The sequence below is a fragment of the Somniosus microcephalus genome, chromosome 1, assembly GCF_052327205.1.
Source record: "Somniosus microcephalus isolate GS21.2 chromosome 1, FLI_Smic_1.0, whole genome shotgun sequence".
In the NCBI taxonomy this organism is placed as follows: domain Eukaryota; kingdom Metazoa; phylum Chordata; class Chondrichthyes; order Squaliformes; family Somniosidae; genus Somniosus; species Somniosus microcephalus.
The window spans coordinates 421,754,439-421,767,734 of NC_140987.1; the positions used below are offsets into that span (position 1 = coordinate 421,754,439).

General features: G+C 46.9%; 1 protein-coding gene across 5 annotated transcripts in view; it reads left to right on the plus strand.

Annotated features, from left to right (window-relative positions):
- Positions 1 to 13,296, plus strand: part of LOC147125229 (pre-mRNA 3'-end-processing factor FIP1-like) — a 47,345-nt gene that overhangs the window by 10,712 nt on the left and 23,337 nt on the right. For 4 of the 5 annotated variants that reach the window (XM_085999584.1, XM_085999577.1, XM_085999593.1 and 1 more), the window contains 3 exons: positions 2,406 to 2,516; positions 3,985 to 4,115; positions 5,000 to 5,124. In XM_085999584.1, coding sequence (XP_085855710.1) covers positions 2,406 to 2,516; positions 3,985 to 4,115; positions 5,000 to 5,124 — 367 coding nt within the window. Of the gene's footprint in view, positions 1 to 330; positions 643 to 2,405; positions 2,517 to 3,984; positions 4,116 to 4,999; positions 5,125 to 13,296 lie in introns of those variants that run through there. The other variant, XM_085999607.1, reaches the window with a different exon arrangement.

Here is a 13,296-nt window from a genome sequence, read left to right on the forward strand (position 1 = left end):
CAAACAATATTGTAACTTCGTTCAATCAATAATAATAATATAGGCCACGGTAATTTGTAGTTAACTATGAATACAAGGCACTGGCAGAGAGAAAGTTAGTATCAGCAATCGCAATTTATCAATATCCTTGGGACAATTTTAATAATATCAACTTAACTGTTACGTGCAGCTTTGTCTATAACTTTTTTATTTTAGGATTTTATCCTTGAGAAAGATTGACAGATTACCTGATTTAATATTTTAAACCTGATTTAAAGAAATCAAGTGCTTAAAGGAGTTGGTTCTTGAATTCTAGATCGTTTGAAGAGAAGACAAGCAGGAGCGGAAGTGTAGAGATCGTTTGAGGAAGATTATAGATTGTTTAAAGAAGTAGAGAAGTGTGAAGGATATTCAAATCAATGTAGAATTGGGGAGCAGAGGAAACCAACAGTAACTCAGTAGCACAGATGCTCAGACTGTAAGAAAAGGGAGTTCAAGTGCATGCAAGATGTTAGCTAGAGCCAAAGGAAAGAAGATGATTGACAAGCCAGGAAAAGAGAATACCAATGACTCGCCAAAGACATTAACCAAAGATGGAACCAACGCAATGCAGAGACAGACTGAGTTATCTCTATTCACTTAAACTGCTACCTGGTCGGAAAGGTGATATTACTTTACACTAAACCTCATTCAAACCATAGGCTTAAGCAAGAGCACGTGTTAGTTACTTGTTGCATTGTCATGTAAGCTGGAAAGTGTTAACTTCACCAGACTGTGCTTTAATATGCAAAACAACTAAAGTTATGATGCTGTAATTTTGAAACCAATTTATTGTGATGTTCATGTGATCATATTATCCTTGAATGTAGACGTGGTTAAATAAAGTAGTTATTAATAATGCTTCTATGTCCTGTTCAGTCCTTAATATATCGGGTGAGTTACGAGTTAAATGGCACTTCAACCAATGTTGTACAGGTAGACTATCCTTTATCCGAACTTCCGAAAACCACTAAAAACCGAAAGTTTTTTTGTTCAGCGTAAGTCGTGCGCACGACATGACCAGAGTGGCGCACGACTTACGCTGCGCAGGGCAGAGGGTCACAGAGTTCCCTCCTGGGTAGGAGATTGCAGGCCGAGCTGGGCAGTGTGAAGGAGGTACCGGGAGAGTGAACCCAACAATACAGCGGCCCGTCCGATAGCTGCAGCGGCCCGTCCGATATTCTTTTTCCCCCCCCCCCCCCCTCCCCGACCCGACCCGAACTGAACCGCGGCCCGTCCGATATTCTTTTCTTCCCCCCGCTCCCCCCCCCCCCCCCCCCCCCGGAACAGTCGCAAGAGGTAGCCTGAAATTTTACAATTTATATTAAATACAAAATTCCCAGCCTTCTGAAATCCGAAAAATTCCGAAAACCGAAACTCAGCTGGTCCCAAGGCTTTCGGATAAGGGATAGTGTACCTGTACTGCAGTCCTGCTGGTAGCAGAACAGGAGCTTAATCAACAATAATTGAATCGGTTTATGTAGGATGATTCAGAATGAGTTAAGTTAGATACCACCTTAGACACAAATGTAAATCCTCATCAATTTTCCCTACAGATCACTAGTCTGTGCTAAGTTAGCTAGTCTTGTCTGGGTTAGCAGTGGGTCCACTGCCATTGGCTTCTGTATCCCCAGATTCTGAAGAAGTAAAATCACCTGGCTTTTGGCCTCTGATTGCTACCCAATGACCAGTGTAAGAGAGCGAGTGAGAGTAATAGATGCTCCTCATAGTTGAATAGTTCGGCAACAGCTTGTCTAGGCTTGCCCATGATATAATAGCCACACGAGTGAGATATTAGAAGCTAACTAGTGTCCGTAGAACTGTACAAGTCTGTAGCGTGCACTATAAAATGAGCCTAACAAAAACTATTGCTTTAAGACTTAACACATTGATAAAGATGAACCGGAAGTATTATTGCAGAAGCCATTAGATTTTTATTGGCTGCGTATCAACTTAATGCAATGTTTTGCTTTAATAAGGTAGTTTGGAAATTTCTGCTGCAATTTCTGCACCGTTTCTAATGAAATACAGGGGGAAAATGTAGAGAATAAACAGCAAAAAGGATTTTAACAGATGTTCTTAAAAGTGAGATTCTCCAATTTTCACCTGATCCATTCTCAGTCAGACAAATTTTAATAAATTCAGTCAGATAAAACACTCCATAAAAATATTTGAACTGCTGCTTGAAAGTAGATGGTTTTTCTCTTTCCACTCTAGGATTTTTCTAATGGGAGTGATATTGGCATAGCTCTGATCAGACTCCTATCATGTTCAAATATAATGCTGTCATGGGTAGCTGGCTGGTTATGGTTTAAAGGATTTGAAATTTGAACAATGGTAAATTGTACTACAGTAGTTATAAAGTGTCTTCTCTCTTCCCGCTACAGCAAAGCTGCATTCCAGAGGCATTGACCTGGATGCCTCTGGGAGCATCAATGGAATTCCAGTGATTGAGGCAGACTTGGCCGTGTTCGAAGACAAACCCTGGAGAAAGCCAGGTAAGTTTTGAATAAAAAGAATGTTTTCAAACTCTAGTTTTTGTGTTTATTATCTTTTGGGGCTTGGCACAGTTCTATTTGGTGCATGTTGCAAATGAGGAACAAAAGAACTTGCATTTACTGAGCACCTTTCATATCCTCCGACATTCCAAAGTGTTTAGTCACTTAATTGCTTTTGAAGTTTAGTCACTTTTGTTGCATAGGCAAATGCGCAGCTGATTTGTGCATAGTCATATCTCACTGAAAGATTAGACTTGAGAAGGAGAGTGCTTTGCCCCTTGGATTTTTAGTATAAGAATTTTTGATTAAGAACAGTAAAACATTTAATATTGTGAATGTCTAGTGTGCAGATGTGACCTATTCAGTAGCTCTTGTGGAATTGCCAGCAACTTCCCAATTACAGGAAACTTTCGTTTTAACTGGAGGTTAAATGTCCGGAAAGCTCTATCTACCGGCAAAATTCAGGAGCCGTTTCCTATAAGTTTTTTTACTTCTCGTTGCTTTTTTTTTCCAGTCAGGCTCTGCAAGGTCTAGCTGAAGCTGTTGCTTAGCTACAGAGACACTTTTAAGCTGCGGCCGACTGTTTTGAAGCTGTTGCAACAGGGTTTGTTGCTTCACACGGAGCTCAAAAGCTCCGTATGTTTTAACATTAGCGCTGGTTTCTACGGCAGTTTTGATGGTACGGCACCAGCTCGGTCCCGTCAGTGCCGGATACCAGAAAATTTCCTGTACAATGTAATTTCTAAACAGGAGTCTTGACATATCATCAAAATAGAGTGAAAGGAGTCAGGACCTTCAGACTCCCAACTTAGATGCTGCTTGGGAATCCCTTTGAGAGTTGTGGGTGTTGGCAATGCTGAGCTGCTATTGTATTTATTTATATATGCATCAAATGTTAACATACAAATAGTTTTTGATGTAGGCTAGGTCATAGATCGAGAAATTAGTTAAGATAAAGGGTCTTTATTACATTGGCAGATTTAATTGTATGTTTCTTCATAGATGCTTGAGACTGAGGTGACGCATGTTTAACTGCTCATTAGTATGTAATTGTTCTCATTCTTGTACAGTGTGAAAGGTCAGGAAACAGTCTTTATGAAGGGAGCTGTTTGAACATGGAATGTTTTGTCACAGGGAGTAATTGAGGCAGAGACCATTGCATCTTTTAAGGGGAAATGACATAAATATTTGAAGCAGAGAAGATACAGAGCTATGTAAAGAGAACAGGGCAGTGGGTTCAGTTTTGGATTGCTCTGGCAAAGAGCCAGTTCAGACAAGATGGGCCGAATGGCGACCTCCTGAGCTGTAATCTTTTATAGTTCACTTGAGTGGGGGGGGGGGGGGGGCGGCGGAGGTGGTTATTGAGAATCAATATTTCATTTGGGAGGTGGGAGGGAACATTTCCTATTGGACTAACTGACTCTTAAGCAACATGTTTCTGTATTCTTCCATTTATTTTCTTTCTTAGGAGCTGACCTTTCTGACTATTTTAACTATGGCTTCAATGAAGAGACCTGGAAAGCGTATTGTGAGAAACAGCGAAGACTTCAGTTAGGACTTGATCTCATACTTGCATCTGGTTCAGAGAACAAAATATTGGTACAGAATACTTAGCTGCTTAATGACTGATAATAATTGATTTACAACTTCACTTTGTATTAGTTTTAGGAATTTTGCATTCAGTTTTAAGTGGACTATTGTTGAAATAAAACAAAGTTCAGAAAGTGGTCAGAAGATGCTTGGACCCTTTTACATTAACAGCCTGTGGGTCCAGGTTCTGTTCTAGTCTGTGCTGAGTTAGCTAATCGTTGTCATTTTACTTGGAAATGCAGGAACTTTCAGGCAGTGTCCTAGTCAAAATTTCTCATTACAGATACTGTGTGTGATATAATGTATGTCGGTAATGCATTCTCCGGTCAATGTTCGGTATGTGTAGGTAGCACACTCCACAGGACCCAGATTCTATCTGATTTCTTGCTCTCTACAGGTATGTGAGAGTAAAGAAAGAACTTGCATTTATATAGCGGCTTTCATGTCCTCAGGATATCCAAGGCACTGCATAGTCGCAGTTGTTATGTAAGCAAACCTGGTAGACAATTTGTGCATAGCAAGATATCCCTCAAAAAGCAATGCGATAAATGACTAGTTTTTGATAAATAAATACATTTATTTGGTGGTGTTAGTTGAGCGATAAATGTTGGCGAGGACACTCCTTGTTGAATAGCTCCATAGAATCTTTTTATCCACCTGACCAGGCAGATGGGGTCTCAGTTTAACGGCACGTTTGACAATGCAGCAGTCCCCTCAGTACTGCAATTGGTTCAGCCTAAATTATACGCTCAAGTCCTGTAGTGGCTATGTAGTCTGTAAACTGTTTCATGTTCACCTTATTTTTCTGTGTGATATGGGTGACCTGTGTTTTGTACAAGTTTTGCATATAGTCCATGTCTTCTATAAGTATTATTTAAAACTATCTCCTTTAGATTCAGCAAGGGAGAGTATGCAACATTGAGAAGGACCTAGAAAACAATTTGCCAAAAATGGAATTCAAGGCTGATTTTACATCTCCACCTGGCGGAAGGATGAAAGCAGGCCCACCACCTAATAGGTAAGATGCATAGCTATTGAGGATCACTGAATATTTTATTTTGGGTAACTGCAGGTTAAGTAAACTGTAAAACAAAGTACAGTAGGTATAGGTAGAGCTCAGTCCAGACCTTTAAGCCCTCTTTATAGAGAGATTTTTTTGAGTGGTGGTGAGCTGTTTGCTTTGAATTCAGAATTTAATGACATCCTAAAAGAAAAATTAGTTTTTTAATGAGGTTAATATTCAGAACACTGCTACTGGAGGTCTATTGTTCCTTTCTTAGGCCCTGTAGAGGCAGCGGGACGCCACAGGTTGTACAACTTTGTGAATGAAGAAAATCTTAAATGTAATACTTTGATGCTCTTCTGATGGCTCAGATGTAAAGGCGTGTACAACTGAGACATACATACTAGGAAAGCTCCAAGTTCAATCGATGGTCTGTATTGAGTTGGCTGATCGCAACCAGGTAGCAGTATGGGACCGTACAATTAGTAGTCCAGGAGCCAACTTGCAAAAAGTAGCTAAGTAATTGCTCCCTCCTTCCCCACTTCTAGCTTTTTTCTATAGGTATAACAAGCCCAAGAATGTTCTTTGGCCTTTGTTCTACCATATAAACACCTTGAAAATTTTCTACAACAACAACTTGTGCCTTTAATGTAGTAAAATGTCCCAAGGCGTTTCACAGAAGCGTTATCAAACAAAATTTGACACTGAACCATGAGACCACTAAAAGAAGTAGATTTTAAGGCGTGTCTTAAAGGAGGAGAGAGGCAGAGAGATTTAAGGAGGAAATTCCAGAGCTTGGGGCCTAGGCGGCTGAATGCATGGCCGCCAGTGGTGAAGCGATTAAAATCAGGGATGCTCAAGAGGCCGGAATTGGAGGAACACGGAGATCTCGGAGGGTTATAGGGCTGGAGGAGGTTACAGAGATAGGGAAGGGAGAAGCCTTGGAGGGATTTGAAAATCAGGATGAGAATTTTAAAATTGAGGTGTTTCCGGACCGGAAGCCAGTTTAGGTCAGCAAGCACAGGGGTGATTGGTGAACGGGACTTAGTGCAAGTTAGAATACGGGGAGCAGAGTTTTGGATGAGCTCAAGTTTATGGAGGGTGGAAAAATGGGAGGCCTACCAGGAGAGCATTGGAATAGTCAAGTCTAGAGGTAACAAAGGCATCGATGAAGGTTTCAGCCGCAGATGAGCTGAGGTAGAGTCTGAGACGGGCTATGTTACAGAAGTGGAAGTAGGCGGTCTTGGTGATGGAACGGATATGTGGTCGGAAGCTCATCTCGGGGGCAAATTGGATGCCAAGATTGTGAACGGTCTGGTTCAGCTACAGACATAGAAACATAGAAGATAGGAGCAAGAGTAGGCCATTCGGCCCCTCGAGCCTGCTCCGCCATTTAATGAGATCATGGCTGATCATGCAAATTCAGTACCCTGTCCCTGCTTTCTCCCCATATCCCGTGATCCCTTTAGTATTAAGAAATATATCTAACTCCTTCTTGAATATATTTAATGAATTGGCCTCAACTGTCTTCTGTGGTAGAGAATTCCACAGGTTCACCACTCTGGGTGAAGAAATTCCTCCTCATCTCTGTCCTAAATGGCTTACCCCTTATCTTTAGACTGTGACCCCTGGTTCTGGACTCCCCTGCCATCGGGAACATCCTTCCTGCATCTAGTCTGTCTAGTCCTGTTAGAATTTTATAAGTTTCAATGAGATCCCCTCTCATTCTTCTAAACTCTAGCAAATACAAGCCCAATCGACCCAATCTCTCTTCATACGTCATTCCTGCCATCCCAGGTATCAGTCTGGTGAATCTTCGCTGCACTCCATGGCAAGAACATCCTTCCTCAGATAAGGTGACCAAAACTGCACACGATACTCAAGCTGTGGTCTCACCAAGGCCCTGTACAACTGCAGCAAGACATCCTTGTTATTATACTCGAACCCTCTTGCTACAAAGGCCAACATACCATTTGCCTTCTTAACCGCCTGCTGCACCTGCATGCTTACCTTCAGCGACTGGTGCACAAGGACACCCAGGTCTCGTTGCACTTCCCCTTCTCCCAATCTATTGCCGTTCAGATAATCTGCCTTCCTGTTTTTGCCACCAAAGTGGATAACCTCGCATTTATCCACATTATACTGCATCTGCCCAATCACCCAACCTGTCCAAATCATACTGGAGTTTCTCGGCATCCTCACAGCACACACGCCCACCCAGCTTTGTGTCGTCTGCAAATGTGGAGATATTACATCTAGTTCCCTCGTCGAGATCATTAATATATATTGTGAATAGCTGGGGTCCTAGCACCGATCCCTGCGCTACCCCACTAGTCACTGCCTGCCACTTGGAAAAAGACCCGTTTATTCCAACTCTTTGCTTCCTGTCTGCCAACCAGTTCTCTATCCAAGTCTGTACCTTATCCCTAATCCCATGTGCTTTAACTTTGCACGCCAATCTCTTATGTGGGACCTTATCGAAAGCCTTTTGAAAGTCCAAATACACCACATCCACTGGTTCTCCCTTATCTATTCCACCAGTTACATCCTCAAAAAATTCCAGTAGATTAGTCAAGCATGATTTACCTTTTGTAAATCCATGTTGACTTTGTCCAATGCTGTCACTGGTTTCCAAGTGCTCTGCTATTGCATCTTTTATAATGGACTCTAGCATTTTCCCCACTACCGATGTCAGGCTTACCAGTCTATAATTCCCCATTTGCTCTCTACCACCTTTTTTGAATAGTGGGGTTACATTAGCTACCCTCCAATCCATGGGAACTGTTCCAGAGTCTATAGAATTTTGGAAGACGGCCAGCAATGCATCTACTATTTCTAGGGCCACTTGCTTAAGTACCCTAGGATGTAGATTATCAGGCCCTGGGGATTTATCGGCCTTCAATCCCGTCAATTTCCCTAACGCCATTTCCCTACAAATACTGATTTCATTCAATTCCTCCCTCTCATTACACCCTATGTTCCCTGACATCTCTGGGAGGTTATTTGTGTCCTCCTTTGTGAAGACAAAACCAAAGTATGTATTTAATTGGTCTGCCATTTCTTTGTTCCCCCCATTATAAATTCCCCTGATTCTGACTGCAAGGGACCAACGCTTGACTTCACCAATCTTTTTCTCTTCACATATCTATATAAGCTTTTACAGTCAGTTTTTATGTTCCCTGAAAGCTTACTCTCATACTCTATTTTCCCCCTCTTAATTAATCCCTTTGTCCTCCTTTGAATCCTAAACTGCTCCCAATCCTCCGGTTTGATGCTTTTTCTGGCCAATTTATATGTCCTCTCCTTGGATCTTACGCTATCCCTTATTTCCTTTGTTAGCCACGGTTGTCACCTTTTTTGTTTTATTTTTACGCCAAACAGGGATGAACAAATTCTGTAGTCCACCCATGCGATCTTTAAATGTTTGCCATTGTCTATCCACCGTCAACCTTTTAAGTAACATTCCCCAATCCATCCTAGCCAACTCGCGCCTCATACCATCGTAGTTTCCTTTATTTAAATTCCGGACCCTAGTCTCTGAGTCAACTACTTCACTCTCCATCTTAATGAAGAATTCAATCATACAGGTAGACTACCCTTTATCCGAACTTCCGAAAACCGAAACCCTCTAAAAACCGAAGGTTTTTCCGGTCAGCGCAAGTCGTGCGCACGACATGACCAGAGTGGCGCACGACTTACGCTGAGCAGAGGGTCAGCGTAAGTCGTGCGCACGACCCGACCCCCGCCGACCCCGAACCCCGCCGACTTACGCTGAGCAGAGGGTCAGCGTAAGTCGTGCGCACGCCCCCCCGCCGACCCCCCCGCGGAACCACCTGACTCTCTTCCAAAGGCTCGAAAGCAACGAGAGCTCTGAGCCCGCGGCGGTGCCGGCCCCTGTTCCGACCGAGCACGACGACCTGTTGGTGGAAATGCGGAACTTCATTGCATTCCAGGCTAGCAGCGACGGACAAGCCACGACTGCGGACCCCCCCGCGGACCCCCGCCGACGCCGACGACGCGGACCCCCGCCGACCGGACCCCCGCCGACCCACCTTCTGAAATTTTCCGAAAACCGAAACACGGCTGGCCCTGAGGTTTTCGGATAAAGGATAGTCTACCTGTATTGTGATCGCTCTGCCCCAAGGGGCCTCGCACAACAAGATTGCTAATTAATCCTTTCTCATTACATAAAACCCAGTCTAAGATGGCCTGATCTCTAGTTGGCTCCTCGACATATTGGTCCAGGAAACCATCCCGTATACACTCCAGGAATAATTCCTCCACAGTATTGTTACTAATTTGTTTAGCCCAATCTATATGTAGATTAAAGTCACCCATGAAAACTGCTGTGCCCTTATTGCACACGTGTCCAATTTCCCGTTTAATGCCATCCCCAAACTCAGCATTACTGTTTGGGGGTCTGTATACAACTCCCACTAACGTTTTCTGCCCCTTGGTATTTCTCAGCTCTACCCATACAAATTCCACATCATCAGAGCTAATATCCTTTCTTACAATTGTGTTAATCTCCTCTTAAACCAGCAATGCTACCCCCACCTCCTTTTCCTTTTTGCCTGTCTTTCCTGAATATTGAATACCCCTGAATGTTGAATTCCCAGCCTTGGTCACTGATGCGCTATCAATTACTCATAAAAGACTGAGAGTTAAGAGAGTAACTAAAGGCTTTTATTAACAAAAGAATGAAGGTCTGCCTCGAGTGGTCGACCGGTCCAGAAATACAAAGGGCTGGGGAGCAGTCACCTTTATACTAGGACTTGTGGGAGGAGTCAGCCGAGGCATGTCCAGGCATGTACATAGTGGAATACAAACAGTGGTTTACCACATTCACCCCTTGTTTAAAATTGAGTCCGGCGGGGTGAAGTGTATTAAAAGTTAGTGTATTGGAGTCTCTCCGGAGGTCTTGTCTGCCGCTGTGATCGGCGTGGCGACGGCAGGGGCAGTGGAGCTTCCGGCGTCGAGTCCTGCGTGGGCTGTGGCACAGGCGTGTCGTCCTCGTAGATGTCGAGCGGGTCGCGGGGCCCAGGCCTGCCGTCTGCTGGGGCTGGATATCGGATCGTTGGGGGGGGTGGTAGTGAATAGTGGGTTACTGCGGCCCCCGAGGGTGCAAGGTCTCTTATGGAGACTGTGTCCTCCCGCCCGTCCGGGTATGCAATGTAAGCATACTGGGGGTTGGCGTGGAGGAGGTCGACCCTCTCGACCAGGGGGTCCGTTTTATGGGTCCTCGCGTGCCTTCTCAGTAGGACCGGCCCTGGGGACGTCAGCCATGGCGGTAGCGATGTCCCCGATGTGGACTTCCTTGGGAAGACAAACATTTTCTCATGAGGGGTGGCGTTAGTGGCAGTGCAGAGCAGTGACCGAATAGAGTGGAGCGCATCGGGGAGCACATCCTGCCAGCGGGAGGTTGGAAGGCCCCTAGACTTTAAGGCTAGCAGGGCGGCCTTCCAAACTGTCGCATTTTCTCTTTCCACCTGTCCGTTCCCCCGGGGGTTGTAACTGGTGGTCCTGCTTGTGGCAATACCCCTAGTTAGCAGGTACTGACGGAGTTCGTCGCTCATAAACGATGAGCCCCGGTCGCTATGGATATAGCTGGGGAAACCGAACAGGGTGAAGAGGTCGTTCAGACATTTAATGACCGTGGCACTGGTCATGTCCGGGCAGGGGATGGCGAACGGGAAACGGGAGTACTCATCAATAATATTGAGGAAGTACACATTGCGGTCGGAGGAGGGGAGAGGCCCTTTAAAATCAACGCTCAGGGGCGAGTGGCTTTTATCAGGTGGGCCCTGTCTGGTCTATAAAAGTGCGGTTTGCACTCAGCGCAGACTTGGCAGTTCCTGGTCATGGTCCTGACCTCCTCAATAGAGTAAGGCAGGTTGCGGGCCTTGATGAAGTGGAAGAACCTGGTGACCCCCGGGTGGCAGAGGTCATTGTGGAGGGCCCGCAATCTATCGATCTGCGCGCTGGCGCAGGTGCCACGCGATAGCGCATCCGGGGGTTCATTGAGCTTCCCGGGCCGGTACAAGATCTCGTAATTGTAGGTGGAAAGTTCGATTCTCCACCTCAAGATCTTGGTCATTTTTGATTTTGCCCCTCTGCTTGTTGTTAAACATGAAAGCAACTGAACGTTGGTCAGTGAGCAGGGTAAATCGTTTTCCGGCCAGGTAGTGCCTCCAATGACGCACAGCCTCCACAATCGCCTGGGCCTCCTTCTCAACAGCGGAGTGTCTGGTCTCCGGGCCTTGGAGGGTTCGTGAAAAGAAGGCCACGGGTCTCCCCGCCTGATTGAGGGTAGCGGCCAGGGCAAAGTCGGACCCGTCGCTTTCCACCTGGAAGGGGATGGATTCGTCCACTGCGTGCATGGTGGCTTTGGCAATGTCTTCCTTGATACGGTGGAAGGCTAAGCGGGCCTCTGCCGTCAAGGGAAAAGAGGTGGACTTGATCAGCGGATGGGCCTTGTCCGCATAGTAAGGGACCCACTGGGCATAATAGGAGAAAAACCCTAGGCACCTCTTCAGGGCCTTGAGGCAGTGGGAGTTCCATAAGGGGACGCATCCGGTCGGGGCCGATGACTCCGTGTTCCACAACACAGCCAAGGATGGTGAGGCGGTTTGTGCGGAATATGCACTTCTCCTTGTTATATGTCAGGTTCAGGAGTTGGGCGGTGCGGAGGAATTTTTCGAGGTTTGCGTCATGGTCCTGCAAGTCACGGCCGCAGATGGTCACATTGTCCAGATATGGGAAAGTGGCCTGCAACGCATTTTGATCTACCATCCGGTCCATCTCCCTTTGGAAGACGGAGACCCTGTTGGTGACGCCAAAGGGAACCCTAAGGAAGTGGTAGAGGCGGCCGTTTGCCTCAAAGGCAGTATACTGGCGGTCCTCAGGGCGGATAGGGAGCTGGTGGTACGCTGATTTCAGGTCAGTGGTCGAGAAGACGCGGTACTGCACGATCTGGTTGACCATATCAGCTATGCGGGGGAGTGGGTAGGCGTCCAGCAAGGTGTAGCGATTTATTGTCTGGCTGTAGTCGATGACCAGGCGCTGCTTCTCGCCGGTCTTAACGACCACAACCTGGGCTCGCCAGGGGCTGGTGCTGCCCTCAATAATCCCTTCCTTCAGGAGCCGCTCCACTTCGGTTTTAATGAAAACCCTGTCCCCGGCACTGTATCGCCTGCTCTTTGTGGCGATGGGCTTACAGTCGGGGGTGAGGTTAGCAAACAGTGGGGGGGGGGGGGGTGACTCTCAGTGCGGAGAGGTTGCACCTGGTGCGCGGCGGGCAATTTGGGAGCTGCTGGCTGCGGACTGAGTGTGGGGGTAGGGGTCCACCGTACGCCATCGTAACACTTTTAAGGTGGCACTGAAAATCTAACCCCAGCAGGACGGCAGCGCAGAGGTCGGGCAGGACCAGAAATTTAAAATGATCGTACACGGTCCCGTCTACTACGAGTGTCACTACGCAGTAGCCGCCGATGTCCGCCGACTGGGACTCGGAGGCCATAGAAATCCGCTGGTGCGCAGGCAGGACTGGGAGAGAGCAACGCCGCACCGTGTCGGGGTGGATGAAGCTCTCCGTGCTCCCAGAGTCAAAAAGGCAGATTGTATCGTGGCCATTTACCTTAATGTCCATTGTAGAACTGGCCAGCTGGTGCGGTCTCGCTTGGTCCAGTGTAACGGATGCCAGCGTAGGGGTCGGTGTGTCGCTGCGGGTATCAGATGAGGCGGTGTTGGGGGCCTGCTGCGTTCTGGCTGTCGTCCAAGATGGCGGCATCCATGATCCCCATGTGGCTGGAGGCGTCCAAAATGGCTGCTGTACCGGTGGTTCGCACATGGCCGGGGAGGCCCAAGATGGCGGCCCGCATGGCCCACACGCGGCGCTGCTGGGGTTCGGGGTGGCTTTGGCCCTGCAGACGTTAGCGTAGCGTCCCTTCTTCCCGCAGCCCGAGCAGATCGCGATTTTCGCCGGGCAGCGCGCTCTGGGGTGTTTTGCCTGGCCACAGAAGTAGCATTTCTGGCCTTGGGGCACTGCTGTCTGGCCTTGGGGCACTGCTGCGGTAGTTGGGCCGTTGCTGGGGTGGCACGGCGCTATGAGGCGGTCCTACCGTGTCCCAGGCTGTCATTCCCCGCGGCGTCCACGGTGCAGAGGAGTAGGCATCCATGCCCCGGTAG